General features: G+C 36.5%; 1 protein-coding gene across 3 annotated transcripts in view; it reads right to left on the bottom strand.

Moving 5' to 3' along the window:
• The window catches only part of LOC128985345 (rho GTPase-activating protein 26), a 151648-nt gene that overhangs the window by 47547 nt on the left and 90797 nt on the right, over nt 1-13304 (bottom strand). For all 3 annotated transcript variants that reach the window (XM_054404759.1, XM_054404761.1, XM_054404760.1), the window contains exon 3: nt 2141-2212. In XM_054404759.1, coding sequence (XP_054260734.1) covers nt 2141-2212 — 72 coding nt within the window. The remainder of the gene's footprint in view (nt 1-2140; nt 2213-13304) is intronic.

The raw sequence follows: 13304 nt of genomic DNA, 5'->3' as shown, positions 1-13304 counted from the left end.
ATGTGTTCCCTATCATATTAAAGGACTAGCCACACAATAAATATCGGTGGTAATCTCAAATAATAAATAACAAAATAACAAATGAGTGAATATCTAAAAAATATGCATGAAAATGCATGTGATATATTTTTTAATGTGTCCAATGTTGGGGATAACTGCCATTTTTAATCGTCATTAGAGGGGGTTTCCTGTAGACCGATTTTTGGCAACTTTTAGTACGTCACTCTGCGCACCTAACACTATACCAAATAAAACCGTACAATGTTTTCTTGCATTGTTTTAAGGCCATATCCCATTGTTGATTCCACTAATTTTACTAATAAAAGTTCACATTTTGTATAAGAAAATATAAAGTAAGTTTTTATTAAATCACAATCTGTAAGTAAACATAAACAATTCAACAAGTAAACAAAAGAATAATTTGAACACATGTTAGAAATAAAATGTAAATAAAACATATGTTAACACCTCCTCCTCTATTTACTGTGCTGAGGCACTCTGCGAAGAATCAGCTGATCAACATGTCTTCTAGTTATTCGCCCATCTTCCAGCTGAACTACGTACATTACATGCCCTTGCTTTTCAGTTATATAGCCCGAGTACCACTTGGATGATCCATCTGCACATCGATTTCTTAGGACCAACAGATGGCCAACAGTACCTCATATTAGTGGATGCTTTTAGTAAGTGGGTGGAGGTGATACAGACAAGAACAACTACAAGTACATGGACAGTCCAAGAATTACGGAAAATCTTTTCAACTTTTGGGTTTCCTCAAATCTTAGTTTCAGATAATGGAAGACAGTTTGTTTCCCAAGAGTTCAAAAACTTCATGAATGAATGTGGGATTGTTCACAGAACAACGGCACCATATCACCCAAACTCAAACGGCCAGGCTGAAAGATACGTGCAGACTGTCAAGAAGGCGTTAAAATCCATGGAGGGAGAAAAGGGTACACTGACAAATAAAATCCAAAGGCTTGTAATGCAACTCAGGCAATCCCCGAATTCAACTGGTACATCAGCATACCACTTAATGTTTGGAAGGAGTGTACGAACAAACCTCGCAATAATTGTTCCAACATTAGAACCGAACAAATTTCAGAACAAGGGACTCCAAGTCGGTATCAAAAGGAATTTCAAAGTTGGAGATAAGGTTCAAGCGCGGGTATATGTCAATGGATCATCCAAGTGGTACTCGGGCTATATAACTGAAAAGCAAGGGCATGTAATGTACGTAGTTCAGCTGGAAGATGGGCGAATAACTAGAAGACATGTTGATATATTGTAGATGCAGACATAGCAGTTTGTGTACTGTACTTTTTCTTTTCTGCTTCAAGGAATGTTCGTATCTCTCTATGTATTTCTTCTAACTGCCATCGAATTTCTAATTCACTTTCTACTGAATTCGTGTGAAGTTCAATATTTGACTGTGTAGCTTCGAGGTCAGTCCATATTGCTGAAAGCTTATCGGTATAGTAAGTGCATGTATCTTGAGAATGTTCACATGTATGTAAATCATCCTTGAGTTTGTTCAAGCGTAGTTCTAGCAATTTCCTTTTCTTGAGATACAAATCCAATTCTTTTCTACTTACCATTTTACTCGTCGCCATTGTTGATTCCACTAATTTTACTAATAAAAGTTCACATTTTGTATAAGAAAATATAAAGTAAGTTTTTATTAAATCACAATCTGTAAGTAAACATAAACAATTCAACAAGTAAACAAAAGAATAATTTGAACACATGTTAGAAATAAAATGTAAATAAAACATATGTTAACACCCATATTTATCTGACTATTGTTGTTTTAAAATAAATGGCTCTTAAGAAAAATAGCCGCCATTTTAAAGTTTACTTTTAGACACTTTCCCATGGTCGGATTTTGTCGGATTTTGGATATGTTGTAAAGTAACATTTGTTGAGTCGAATACCACTTCAATGGCTTATAAAGCAATTTTGCCCAGGTCAAATCATAATTTTACTAGACTAAAATACTTCTGTTGTAACTAATTTATAATCATTGAAAATGTCAAATATTGTACAAGACTCGTGACAATAAGGAGAATGTGTTATCGGTAAGTTTGGGTGAAACACATTAACTGAAACATAATAATTTGCTTTTAAGACCTTATCTTACCTTGACACCACCGATGTGTTCCTTGCGGAAGTTCTCCAGCGGAAATATAACTTGGTCGTATGCTCGGTCCAGCTGGAACAAACGATAATATCAGAACAGCTTTTAAAGCTTCTGCCTACACTTAACACATGCTGCGTTACATTGTGGTGCAAAGATGTAGCTCCAGCTGTAAAATTGAAACAAATCCAACAGCAATGGTAACTGTTAGCGTCTGCCTACACAGGTAATATACATAAGTGAAAATATCGCATGGTTGATGGTGGAGGAGGTTCACCAGTAATGATAGCATATCCGCGCTTGAGAGGTTTTTCTTTTTCTCCAGGTATGTTGATCGAGAGACTGGGGTGGGCCATGATTTGCCTAGTGAAGACATTAATACAAGACACAAATAATCTATACATCATTAGTGGTGAGCGGGATACCGCGGTTCCTCGGATAACCTAGCGTGTTATTAAGCTGAAAAATATACCAAGAGTCTAGATCCAAGTAACACAAAAATGTTGCCTTCGGTGCACGAATTAGATATTGTAATTTGACGATCTGCGAAGTAATAAGTGTAAATTAGTTTCATAGGTTTATGTTTAGAGTTTAAAACGTGTAAACTAATATATATTTTATATATACTATTTTAGAATATCAGTAAATGCTTAATGTTTTGTACGAAAATAAAATTGATGGAGTATAGTCTCTGAAATGTTATTACATTATCATTATTATTTACATTATTATTACATTATCATTATGCAAGAATACGCCTTGGTTCAAAAGGATTCCTGCGGTTATGTTATGTAGTGAAAATTGAAATAATAATGGTGTTTTCTCGCTGTGTTTTCCATACAATATGTTAAGTGAAATTCTATAGGAATATTTTAAAGGCCTCTACATATTTATTTGAAGAGTATTTAAATATTTTAAATATCAAAACGTCTTAGTGGATGTTTAAAGGTCCAGCAGCATTAGACAAGTTGTCTAAAAAGCACTGCTTAACGTTCCAGACATTATCACACACGGCTAATGAACATTTGATACATAATAAACTTTAGAACGGTACACACGTACTTGCGATACAACTTTCAAATCGAAACTCGGTTACAACGTGATATAGGCCTACCAGCCAATAACTACAACATGAGATCAGCTGGTTGTAACTAAAGCATGAAATCCCTGATAGTTATATGTACAACATGTGACGTTAACCTACATTCTATGTCGCTTCATTACTGGATGTTGATGTTGACTGATGCCCATAAAACTGCCGCATATGTGGAGTTTACTGCTGTGTCTACAATCAGCTCGCCTACATCTCATACACTACACTGTGTACAGACACTGATTGTACCTGGTAAGAATTAACATCACACTTTCCACAATCACGAGATTTATTTTGTTGAGAACTGTTACATTGTTTCAGATCGTGAGTTGTAGGTTGTATCAAGTGGATATTCGCATAAGAGACAGGCCTGTCGCGTACATGATGACCGCTACGAGTACGGAAGCTGACTGGATAGTCATCAATTCAGCTCAAGGGCTAAATCATGTCTATTGATAATATATGAGTATGATAACAATATAAATTAAAATTTCTGAATTAAACCAAATGTCCAAGTACAATACGGCTGTTGTGGTAATGGTAACTTAGCACCTCCGTTCAAAGATAGGAGGGATTTTTCAAGAACCACTTTGAATACTTGACCTATGCTAGATAGGTTAGATCAAGTTAGGCTAGGTTGAGGTCAGGTTAGTTTAAACAACCTTAATTTTCAAATGGAAAATGTTAATACTGTAGTGGCGGTCCTCTTCTTGAAAAGACAATGAGATAAGTTTGAAGGTGTTCAATTAATATCACAGACCAGAGATTAGGCTAGGGCCTACTCTTTATTCTGTGTGAATATAAATTGTTCCAAGCCTGTGGGATCTATTCTCTCTTGTGCACATGAAACCTCTTAATGCGGACTTCGAACCCCCGGGTCACAAAATTATCACATAGTTAATCACCAGTGTTTGGTTATGTTAGGGTAATTTTTAGTTCATGAACGTCCGTGTCCAATGTGTACAGGAGACCCGGGGAATCAGAGTGTGAAGCGATCACTATCACATCTGCGGTCACGTGACAACTGACAAGGTCAATGTCAAGGTCACAGCGTGGTGAAACATGGTGAAAAACATAGTTTGTTCTTAATGCTGTGTTTTACTGCTTTACAGTACCAACCGGTAGTGATGACGGGGTTGTATTGTTCGACTACAACAAAAATATGACAAACTATAACCTCCAGAGTTTGAAGGTTGAACTGTAGTGAGCAAACCGTTAACAAATTGTTTTTCAATGTCACTGGCTTTAAGCAAACGTTTAGAAACAGAACAGGTAGTCAATCACCAAACCCTTCTCTATTACAAACCCCGTTGTTACAAGGACTGGTATCAAACTGGACAATATCTATGATCCAAAGAAATAGTCAAAAATCAACCTATTTCCGAGCACATAAAAATCATTCAAATTGGTTAAGGAGGGTGGCATGCAAAAAATAATTAAAAACTCATAACTCAGGCGGCCAAGCACATTTAATCTAACCAAACGTAAATTTAGGATTTGGGGTTTGAAGTTATAAAGAATTAAAAACTGGTAGCACATTGACAGTTTTCTAATGTGTTCAAAATGTTGTCCCGTATGTGTTCTGAGATATTAAAAGTAGAGAAATTGGCAAATACGTGCGCACCGTTCACTTGCCTTTCGTCATTGTGGTTCGTCTTTGAATGAATTACATGACTGTGATGCTCAGACTGATCTTTCTTTGTACTAACAATGTTTTAAGGTGACAAACTACTGTAAATGTTGTCCCAGAATGATTCAATTCGTTACATGATTATTTTATTGCGTTACAAACAGATACTACGCCGATCTTCAACAAACAAACATAACTTAATGTAAACGTTCCGTCAGGAACATAATTGATATCTCTACATACTTGCACGTTTTTCTCTTGCATCTTTGAAGTGCATATCTCTCCTTGTTTATCCGTTGAGAGTTATAGCAGTCGTCAGTTACAACACAGCTACAGTTTACGACAGCACCATTCACCATTGTTATCTTATTACTTGCGGTGGTTAACTGTAGACTGTAGAGTAGTTTCAACAGATCTTCTATAAATAGGCCTACCTGCGGCTCGGTAGGACTATGGCGAATCATTGTTACGCAACAACAACACCGAGCATGACACGCAACTTGCATCCATGCTTCAACAACCGTCATGCTCAATGGTGTTGAAGCTAACCTGCCTACACGGTACTGCTCGCTTGATTAACAGTAGAGTAATTGCATTGCAATGTATCCCTACAACAATATCATAAAACACGATCAAACATGTGGAACTTACTTGAAGAGCGGGAACTTTGATGCATGATTCTAACTTGAATCTAGTTTACGGGCCCATCCGAGCAAGCTTCATTCAAATTTGCAGATTTGACAAATCAAACATGTTTCAAGCTTGAATCAAAAATGTTATGCTTTTTCAAAAGGGGAAGGTTCAAACGGGATCGAACCAGAGTTAAAGTGCTAGCTTCAGATTTAAAGGCTAGCGCTTTATCAGCTCGGTTGCCGAAGCAAATATATGTCAAAAAAGAATCCAAATATGCATCAATACGCACAAATGTATAACTCGCAAGGTGATCATTTAACACGGCTCATGTTCAAGATCTCCTGGTCGCATGCTACAATACTTTGGACAGTTCCGTCTGTACCAGAATGTCTTTGTACACCACTGACCAGGATTTTATATTGGGGGTAACACTAGCTTTATTTTTTTTTTTTATATTTCAAACGTGCCGTTGTTTTGTAAAATCGGTACTGACGGTAAGGTAGTAATGTAAAGTACAATCCATAGAATGTTAGTCTAAACCTTATTCAGTTTTGCAGCCCCTAGTTAAACTTCAAGTCAGTGGCCATTACCAATGATTATTTATAGTCAACGTATGTATACTGTCAGTGACAATGTGTCTGTACACTGTAGCATCGTCAGTGGCCGTGTCTCCAGACAAGGACAGACGGCCAGAAGCCTTACACTTGTATCTGGTTACATCTTCACCTTACTGTCACACATCTCATCTCTAATTTAACCTCTTATATAACTTAACACCTCTGACGTTAATGCTATTGTATTGAACCGATGGCTCACCAAGGACTTTTCTGTGTACAACATACAATCTAACATTTAACTTTACAACATGTACAAGGAAGACTTTTAGAATTTTGAGTTATAAACCCGAAGAATTGATGGGTTCTTCGCAAAAAAACAACGAAATTAGCGACTCTTCCTACTAGTTATCTACGTAAGTGTCATTTAGCATGGAATAATATAAAACGCTCTGAAAAGATTGCCGTAAAAACCTTCAATGACTTGCACACGTCAGGGATTTAACTGGTACATTTCGCATCAAAGTCAAAACTTTGAACACAGAAGCAAGATTTCTACTCGTTGTGGTGGCTGTGTCCAGTGACGGTGTTTTGTTATTACTAACGGTTCTCTCTCAAGTTTTACAATGTGCATTTTACTTTTAAATACCAAAGGACTATCTAGAGTTCACGAACATGCCATTATATTTGGTCGTAATACTATCTTAAAGTTGGTAAAATAGCCTAGGGTACAAACAAATAGATGATATGTTCGAAATCAATCGCTTTTGTAAATATAACTAAAACACTCTGTTCAACTGGTCCATAATGATGACGAAGGATGATAAAAGAAGGTAAGTTTAAAAAACAATTATATCATTCATCATAATGAGATATTTTATTTGAGTTGTAAAAACGTACAGCTAAAAATTGTTCAAACAAGTTACACTAAATACATAAGTTTTACTGATGGGAAAGTAAGAAATTATGAAAACTAGAATTAATTGTTACTTTTTCCACACCTTTGGCCATCAAACTACCGTGATTTAGAGCGTTGTAGTCTTTCTCAAAAATTTCGAAATTTCGGCTAAACTAAAACAACAAACATATTCGCACCTTTAAGCAAGTCGGAACGTGATTCACACTCGACCTGAGTGATTTTCCCAGCCAATTCACACAAAGCAGTGCATTCCTGGACACCGACAGCTCGATACAGAGACACACACACCTGTACAAGAATAGCCCAGTTTTGGGTCGCTCATTTCACACAGGGTTTACCGGAATTGCCCAATTCCACAGACTGTTCTCTGTTCCTATTATCAGCCCACCGTGCTCTGGCTTGTGTCTCTCTCGCTGTTTATCTGTTGTTTGACGTCCAGCCGTGCTCGCCAGCTCGCCATGTTACTATTATCTACATTGTTTTCTTTCGTTGCACGTTTATTTTCCGCCGTCCAGCGAGTTTATTTATCCCGTCCAAAAGTCGAGGATAAGATATAAGTGTGTGAGACGTGAGAAAGTATCTCGTGTGAATAAAACATTTGTAACTATTCTTAGGAAAAAAGTTGAATGCACCTAAAGTATCCTATTGATGAAGTTCGTATTGTAAAAAGTTATATGGACATAAATCGGTAAAGTCCATGAATAAGTTGATCTTGAAGTGGTGTGAGTAAAACGTCGGTGTTGGAAGGCAACGATATTTTAAAGCTTTATACACTACCCTTTATTGTATTGGACGTTGTTAATTTTACTCAAAATGGCTACAAAATCATAGAGGAATTGGTTGTCTTGTGCCATAGGTCTACATTCAACGCTCAAGCAGTTAGCACAAGTAAACAGTCTTGTTTTCAAACAATTAACAGCAACGATCTTCGTGTGTCATCAAAAAATGTTCTATCGATTCAATATAGTTTAAATTGTTTACTCAAGTGGATTTTCAATAAATCCTTCATTAACCCAAATAGTTTCTCCAAAACACGGTCAAACTTTCTGATTCTAGACATTTTCTCTATCCTAAACCCGAAAAAATATAAATAAAAACTATGAAGGTTAAAAGGCATCGCGATGCTGGAACGCTAATGCTAATGAGACGCTCGCTGTGTGTGCGTGTGTGTGTATAAGTATGTGAGTGGGACAACCAGTCGTAGTTGTATGCGGTGGCGTAGGGAACCAGTTTGTAATATTTGGCGATTCTACGACCTTGCCCCCCCCCAGCCCCCCCCCCTTACCACAACCACATTCACGGCCCACCACACTCACGTCATCAGTGCTGCGTTAAACCGATATGTTGATACCATACATACAGTAATATAAAAAATGGATATTCTCTTCTGCGTCCTCTAACCATTGCAAAACAGTGACAAAAGTAAAAAAAAATACATTCAACAATTTAAGATAAACACTCACACCTATTGTTCAAGTTCTAAAATCTAGTCAGACGATTGGCAACCAAATGGAAGTTGGGACTTAGATGGCCCAAATTTAATATGCATCATATTCTGTAGGACACGAATATTAAGTTGCACACCAATCAATAAGATTTTTTATATTTGTTTACTAGTTACGATAAAATTGTAACATTGTTAAATAACTGTTATACATGTCTGGAAATGCGATATAATTGATCCAAGGATGACCTCTCGAGCCAGATTAGCCCTACAGGTAAATCCAACCAAGCAACGCTCATGGCTCAGCTCAGTCTCCGCTGTCACGCTCGCGTCACATGTTTTTGGCCCAACTAATCAGTTTTTGTGACGCGCGCGACTTGCTGCCCCCACAAATTAGTTTTCTTCAGCACGCCAGCAGCAGCGCGGCTATACCGGGTCACCAACGGTACGACGCGACACGCGCCGCCTACCGAGTACCTCACATCTAGCCGATTCGCGGACCGAGGAGCGCACAATACCTGCTCTAATGGGAGGTCATAAATAAAAGGCTGTACCGAAACTGCCACGACGTTTTATGATCATAATCCATACCGAAACTGCCACGCCAATTAGTGAGGATTATAAGGGTGTTTTTGAGAATGCTAGAAACACTGAAACTGCCACGGCGGATTCCTCAGGAAGGGGAGGTTGGTTTGGCAACGTGCAGGGAGAAACGGGAATGAGAATATCCCTCACTCATCACAGTGACGATTTTGAAACACAACACTTTACTTTGCTCATAACTTAGTTGAATACTTTTCATGTCGCTACTTAAAAGAGGCCATACTAACTTTGTACTTATTTAAATCAAGTATCAATAGAAAATCCATTTAACTACCGATGAAGTCAGAAATAATTAAATAACATGTTCTAAAGGATTAAGATTGCAATTGAATGTAAAATGTTTCTTACTAAATGTATTATATGAATGATCTTAACCCGTTATAGTGAATTACTGGCGTTAAAGAACTCGATAAACACATATTTTATCATTAGATTTGAAGTTTTCAGTTTATAAATATACCAAGGTGTAGGTAGGCATCGTCAAAATTGCACAAGAAGAAACATAATCTAATGCAAATAATAGCACAACAGGATACGTGTCCTGAAGTATAAATAAAACACAATTGTGATAAATATGTTGATCATATTTGGCGAAATTATTGATTTCATCCTATACTATTAATATTTGGCAAAAAACACTTTTAACCTCGCCGTAGCAGTAAACCCTAGGTGTTTGTTAAATCTAATGTTATTTAAATGGGGAATAAATATGTCTTGTTTATGGACAATTTTAGTAAGAATCCAATCAAACAAATTGAAATTCACTTAGTGTGCAGGTTTGCTGCTGGCTGCGGTGGAGGTAATGTATTTAGAAATGAGCTGGGAAGTGGGAATACCATGAAAACATGCTTTTCAGCAATGAGTTGGAAATACTGCGCGCACTGCGTTCCAATTGTCTTAGGAATTGGCGTCAAAGTATGAGATCCTTTGTGATGACTAGAATACACAGAATTGAGTTCGAGTCTGTCCAGATTTTGTTTAGTACGAAATACAAATAAAATACAAGACTAGGCCAAGAAATATACAGATACAATTATACTTGTATACATAAGGCGAATAATGTGCAGGTTTACATTAATAATACCAGATAAAAACTTCAAAATTGATAAGTATACATCTTAGATACGGTTGATAAAAAATAAATCCTAATTAGCCTAGGCTACTTGTAGTGATAATTAAGGGTCACCTAATTCTGCCAACCTAGCAACCGGGAATAGCACGTGAATTTTAAGTATCAGGAAAAAGTCCATGAGTTGTAATTGAATTTAGTAAGACACCGGGAAATAAAAAAGGTCAAATATTTGCCGTAAAATCCACCCGAAAACACAGAGCTTACACGTTTTGCGTAATCGAAAAACGCCATTGCGAGAAACTACTGTAGAAATGACCACGAATATTGGCGCAATATCAATAAATCATCACACACTAAGCCGCAAGTGCAAGATGATCATTAATTTTTCGTCGATCGCGAAAAATAGTTACGGGTGTTAAAATAATCGCTGGAGATGAATGCGAATGTTGCCGCAATTGTGAAATCATCACCGGTCATCATCATTGCTGTCGTAGTTTCCCATCACAGTTATTTCTACGTTTGATCGCTAGAAATTATCACGGATTTGGCCACGATCGTAACATACGATCACTGATGTTCGTTTAAGTTTCTTACGCCGATTCTTCATTTTTAGGCGTTTCCGTGATCGCAAGTAATAATCTCGGTCGTTTCTATGATCACAGAAAATTGTCACGGATGTTACGCCTGGTGGGAAATCAACACGAATTTGTTTCCCATTTTCTAATGTTTAATTAGAATGAAATGAGACTCGGTGTATGTTTTTGCATATTTATTTAGTAATATAACTCAATTATAAATTTCGTTTATTCACATATACAGGGCTGGGCAAAAGTATGGACATCACCAGTTAACTTTTTAATGGGTTACGCCAAGAAAACAAAACTCTGTACACGTCTCTATATCACGCAAGTGAACTTTTTGTTGTATTCAAATTTTGTTCTTAAACCAAAAATGGGTTATTTTGGTGGCCCCATCGAGTGACACCTCATATTAATAGGCCATTAGTCGAAGAAATATTTATCGAAGAAAGAATATCGACAAAAGCTAGAGGTCTCTATCTAAACTCAACCCACTACAGTGACTGAAGAATGGTACGCGTTAAAATCGTTTCAGTTACTGTTACTCGTTGTTATATATAATATGTGAAGCATTTTGCTCGACATCCTCCCCGATTTTTCTCTAGCAAAACAACTTATTAACACCTCACTTTGTATAACAAAACGGTAGCCGTCTACTAACAACGCCGCGCCCTTTCTCTTCGTTTCAAATATTTTATCCACCATCGAAAGACTATCAACTAAGTATAACTAACACACCAACACCCTTACTACTAACTCTCTGAAGGATGGCACAAAACTGTTGAGAAATATGGAATTTAAAAAATATTACATGAGTCAAGATAATAGGAGGGCATTCCACTGAGATTCCACGTGAACGCCCCTCTGCAGACCATGGTTGGGTACAGTATTTGTAGTTCTGCAACCTAGCGTCTTGGGCGAATAAAACTATTTTTGAATATTACAGTTTTACAGTATTATATTAGTATTTGATCACCTCTCGTTTAATTAAAAGCGTCGAACAGATCATATAAAATGCAGTGTTATAAAAGTGGTAAATGAAACATAAAACTTGTTTCTTAGTGGTAAATAATTATTCATTAAAGCAAATATATTCTCAAGAGACGGAATAAATACTTATAAAGTAAATACTCTAACAGTCGCAACACTAAAAACTTAAATTAACATAAAATAACTCCTAAAATATAAATACGAAAGGGCAAATCAATCACTTATTTTTCCAATCAACGTATTATTGTGAAAGAAAAGGTTAAGATAGAAATGGGAATTTTGAGTCTCCCGTTTCTCCCCGTCTATCTGGGGAATCCGCCGTGGCAGTTTCAGTGTTTCTAGCCCTCTCAAAAACACCCTTATAATCCTCACTAATTGCCGTGGCAGTTTCAGTATGGAGCATGATCGTAAAACGTCGTGGCAGTTTCGGTGTCCCCAAATAAAATCCGTAGGGGTAGGACCAAGGAGCGCAGAGGTACCTTGCGCGCCTCGGTCCTACCCATGCAAGGAACTAATCCCCTAATTATACGGATTAAAAGAGACAATGGCTGGGTCAACCCTGCAAGTAAATCCCATTAGTCGTGCCTCATTGAATACACTACTTTAAAATGAAAATGTAAGGAGTAATTTTGAAACTATAAATATGTTAACAGAGACAATGCAAGATACTGTATTATGCATTCGAAGTTGAAGTAGTTATCTTAAAAACAGTTGGTTTTTGTCCTACGTTAATTAGCCCATTTTCAATGCAGACAAACTGCATATTTTTCTAAGTGCAGTTTAATAAAAATTAAATATTTATCACTAAATAGTACGGAACTAAATTTGCATTATTCTATTATAATTAAAATCATATTAGATTATTCGAGACAGCTAAACTTTCTCTCTGCGTTTTAGAACTATCAAATGTTTACATTATTTTGTTTTGCAGGTATAGTTTATACAATTTTGAAATAGCTTTGAAGGCATGACGACTATTAATTGCTTATAGCATGCATGATTCTACGTGATTTGTTTTGATTATCGACCCGTGATTCAACCTTCGTCTCCGTCCTGTGGAAACACCTGACATTTTCTCTCGCGATAGAGGTTAGGATATTGAATGACTTAATATTACCGGACGTTCGTACTATTTAGGAGCAACGCATACCATTCTTGAAACTAATTAATTCTTAAGAACATCATTATATTATGTTGTGCATTTCCGGATTAGGTGGGTGAGCCTACTGCTGAAAGTGATATTTGCCAAATGACAATGTGCCTGGGCTAAATTTACTTCAAAAAGTAGTGTTGTTTACATAGGCTTTGTTTAAATTTAAAAATACTTTTTGAATAAGAATTACTTAGGTTTTTCTGAAAGTATATAGTTAGAAATATCTGAAAATAAATCGATTATTTTGTTTCGTTTACTTTTTTAACTGTTGTATTGCCGACAAAAAACTGTATCTAATGAAAACATTTACTCCTCAAGATCCTATAATTATTCCCAACTGTTTAGACAAGCACAAATTTGTTTAATCAGAATTTACTTGGCTATTTCCAAAGTAATGGTTTAAGCATCGTTTAAGTAGATTTTATAGCCTCCGGATTGCCAATAAATATAAACACAATTACTCTATTTTAATGCTAAATTCAAATAACAATAACCGGC

Source organism: Macrosteles quadrilineatus, unplaced genomic scaffold (genome assembly GCF_028750875.1).
Source record: "Macrosteles quadrilineatus isolate MER2022 unplaced genomic scaffold, UCM_ALF_1.0 Scaffold_2__2_contigs__length_208266976, whole genome shotgun sequence".
NCBI classification, from domain to species: domain Eukaryota; kingdom Metazoa; phylum Arthropoda; class Insecta; order Hemiptera; family Cicadellidae; genus Macrosteles; species Macrosteles quadrilineatus.
The sequence above is the reverse complement of the archived record's forward strand: the minus strand, read 5'-3'. Positions and strand labels throughout refer to the sequence as shown.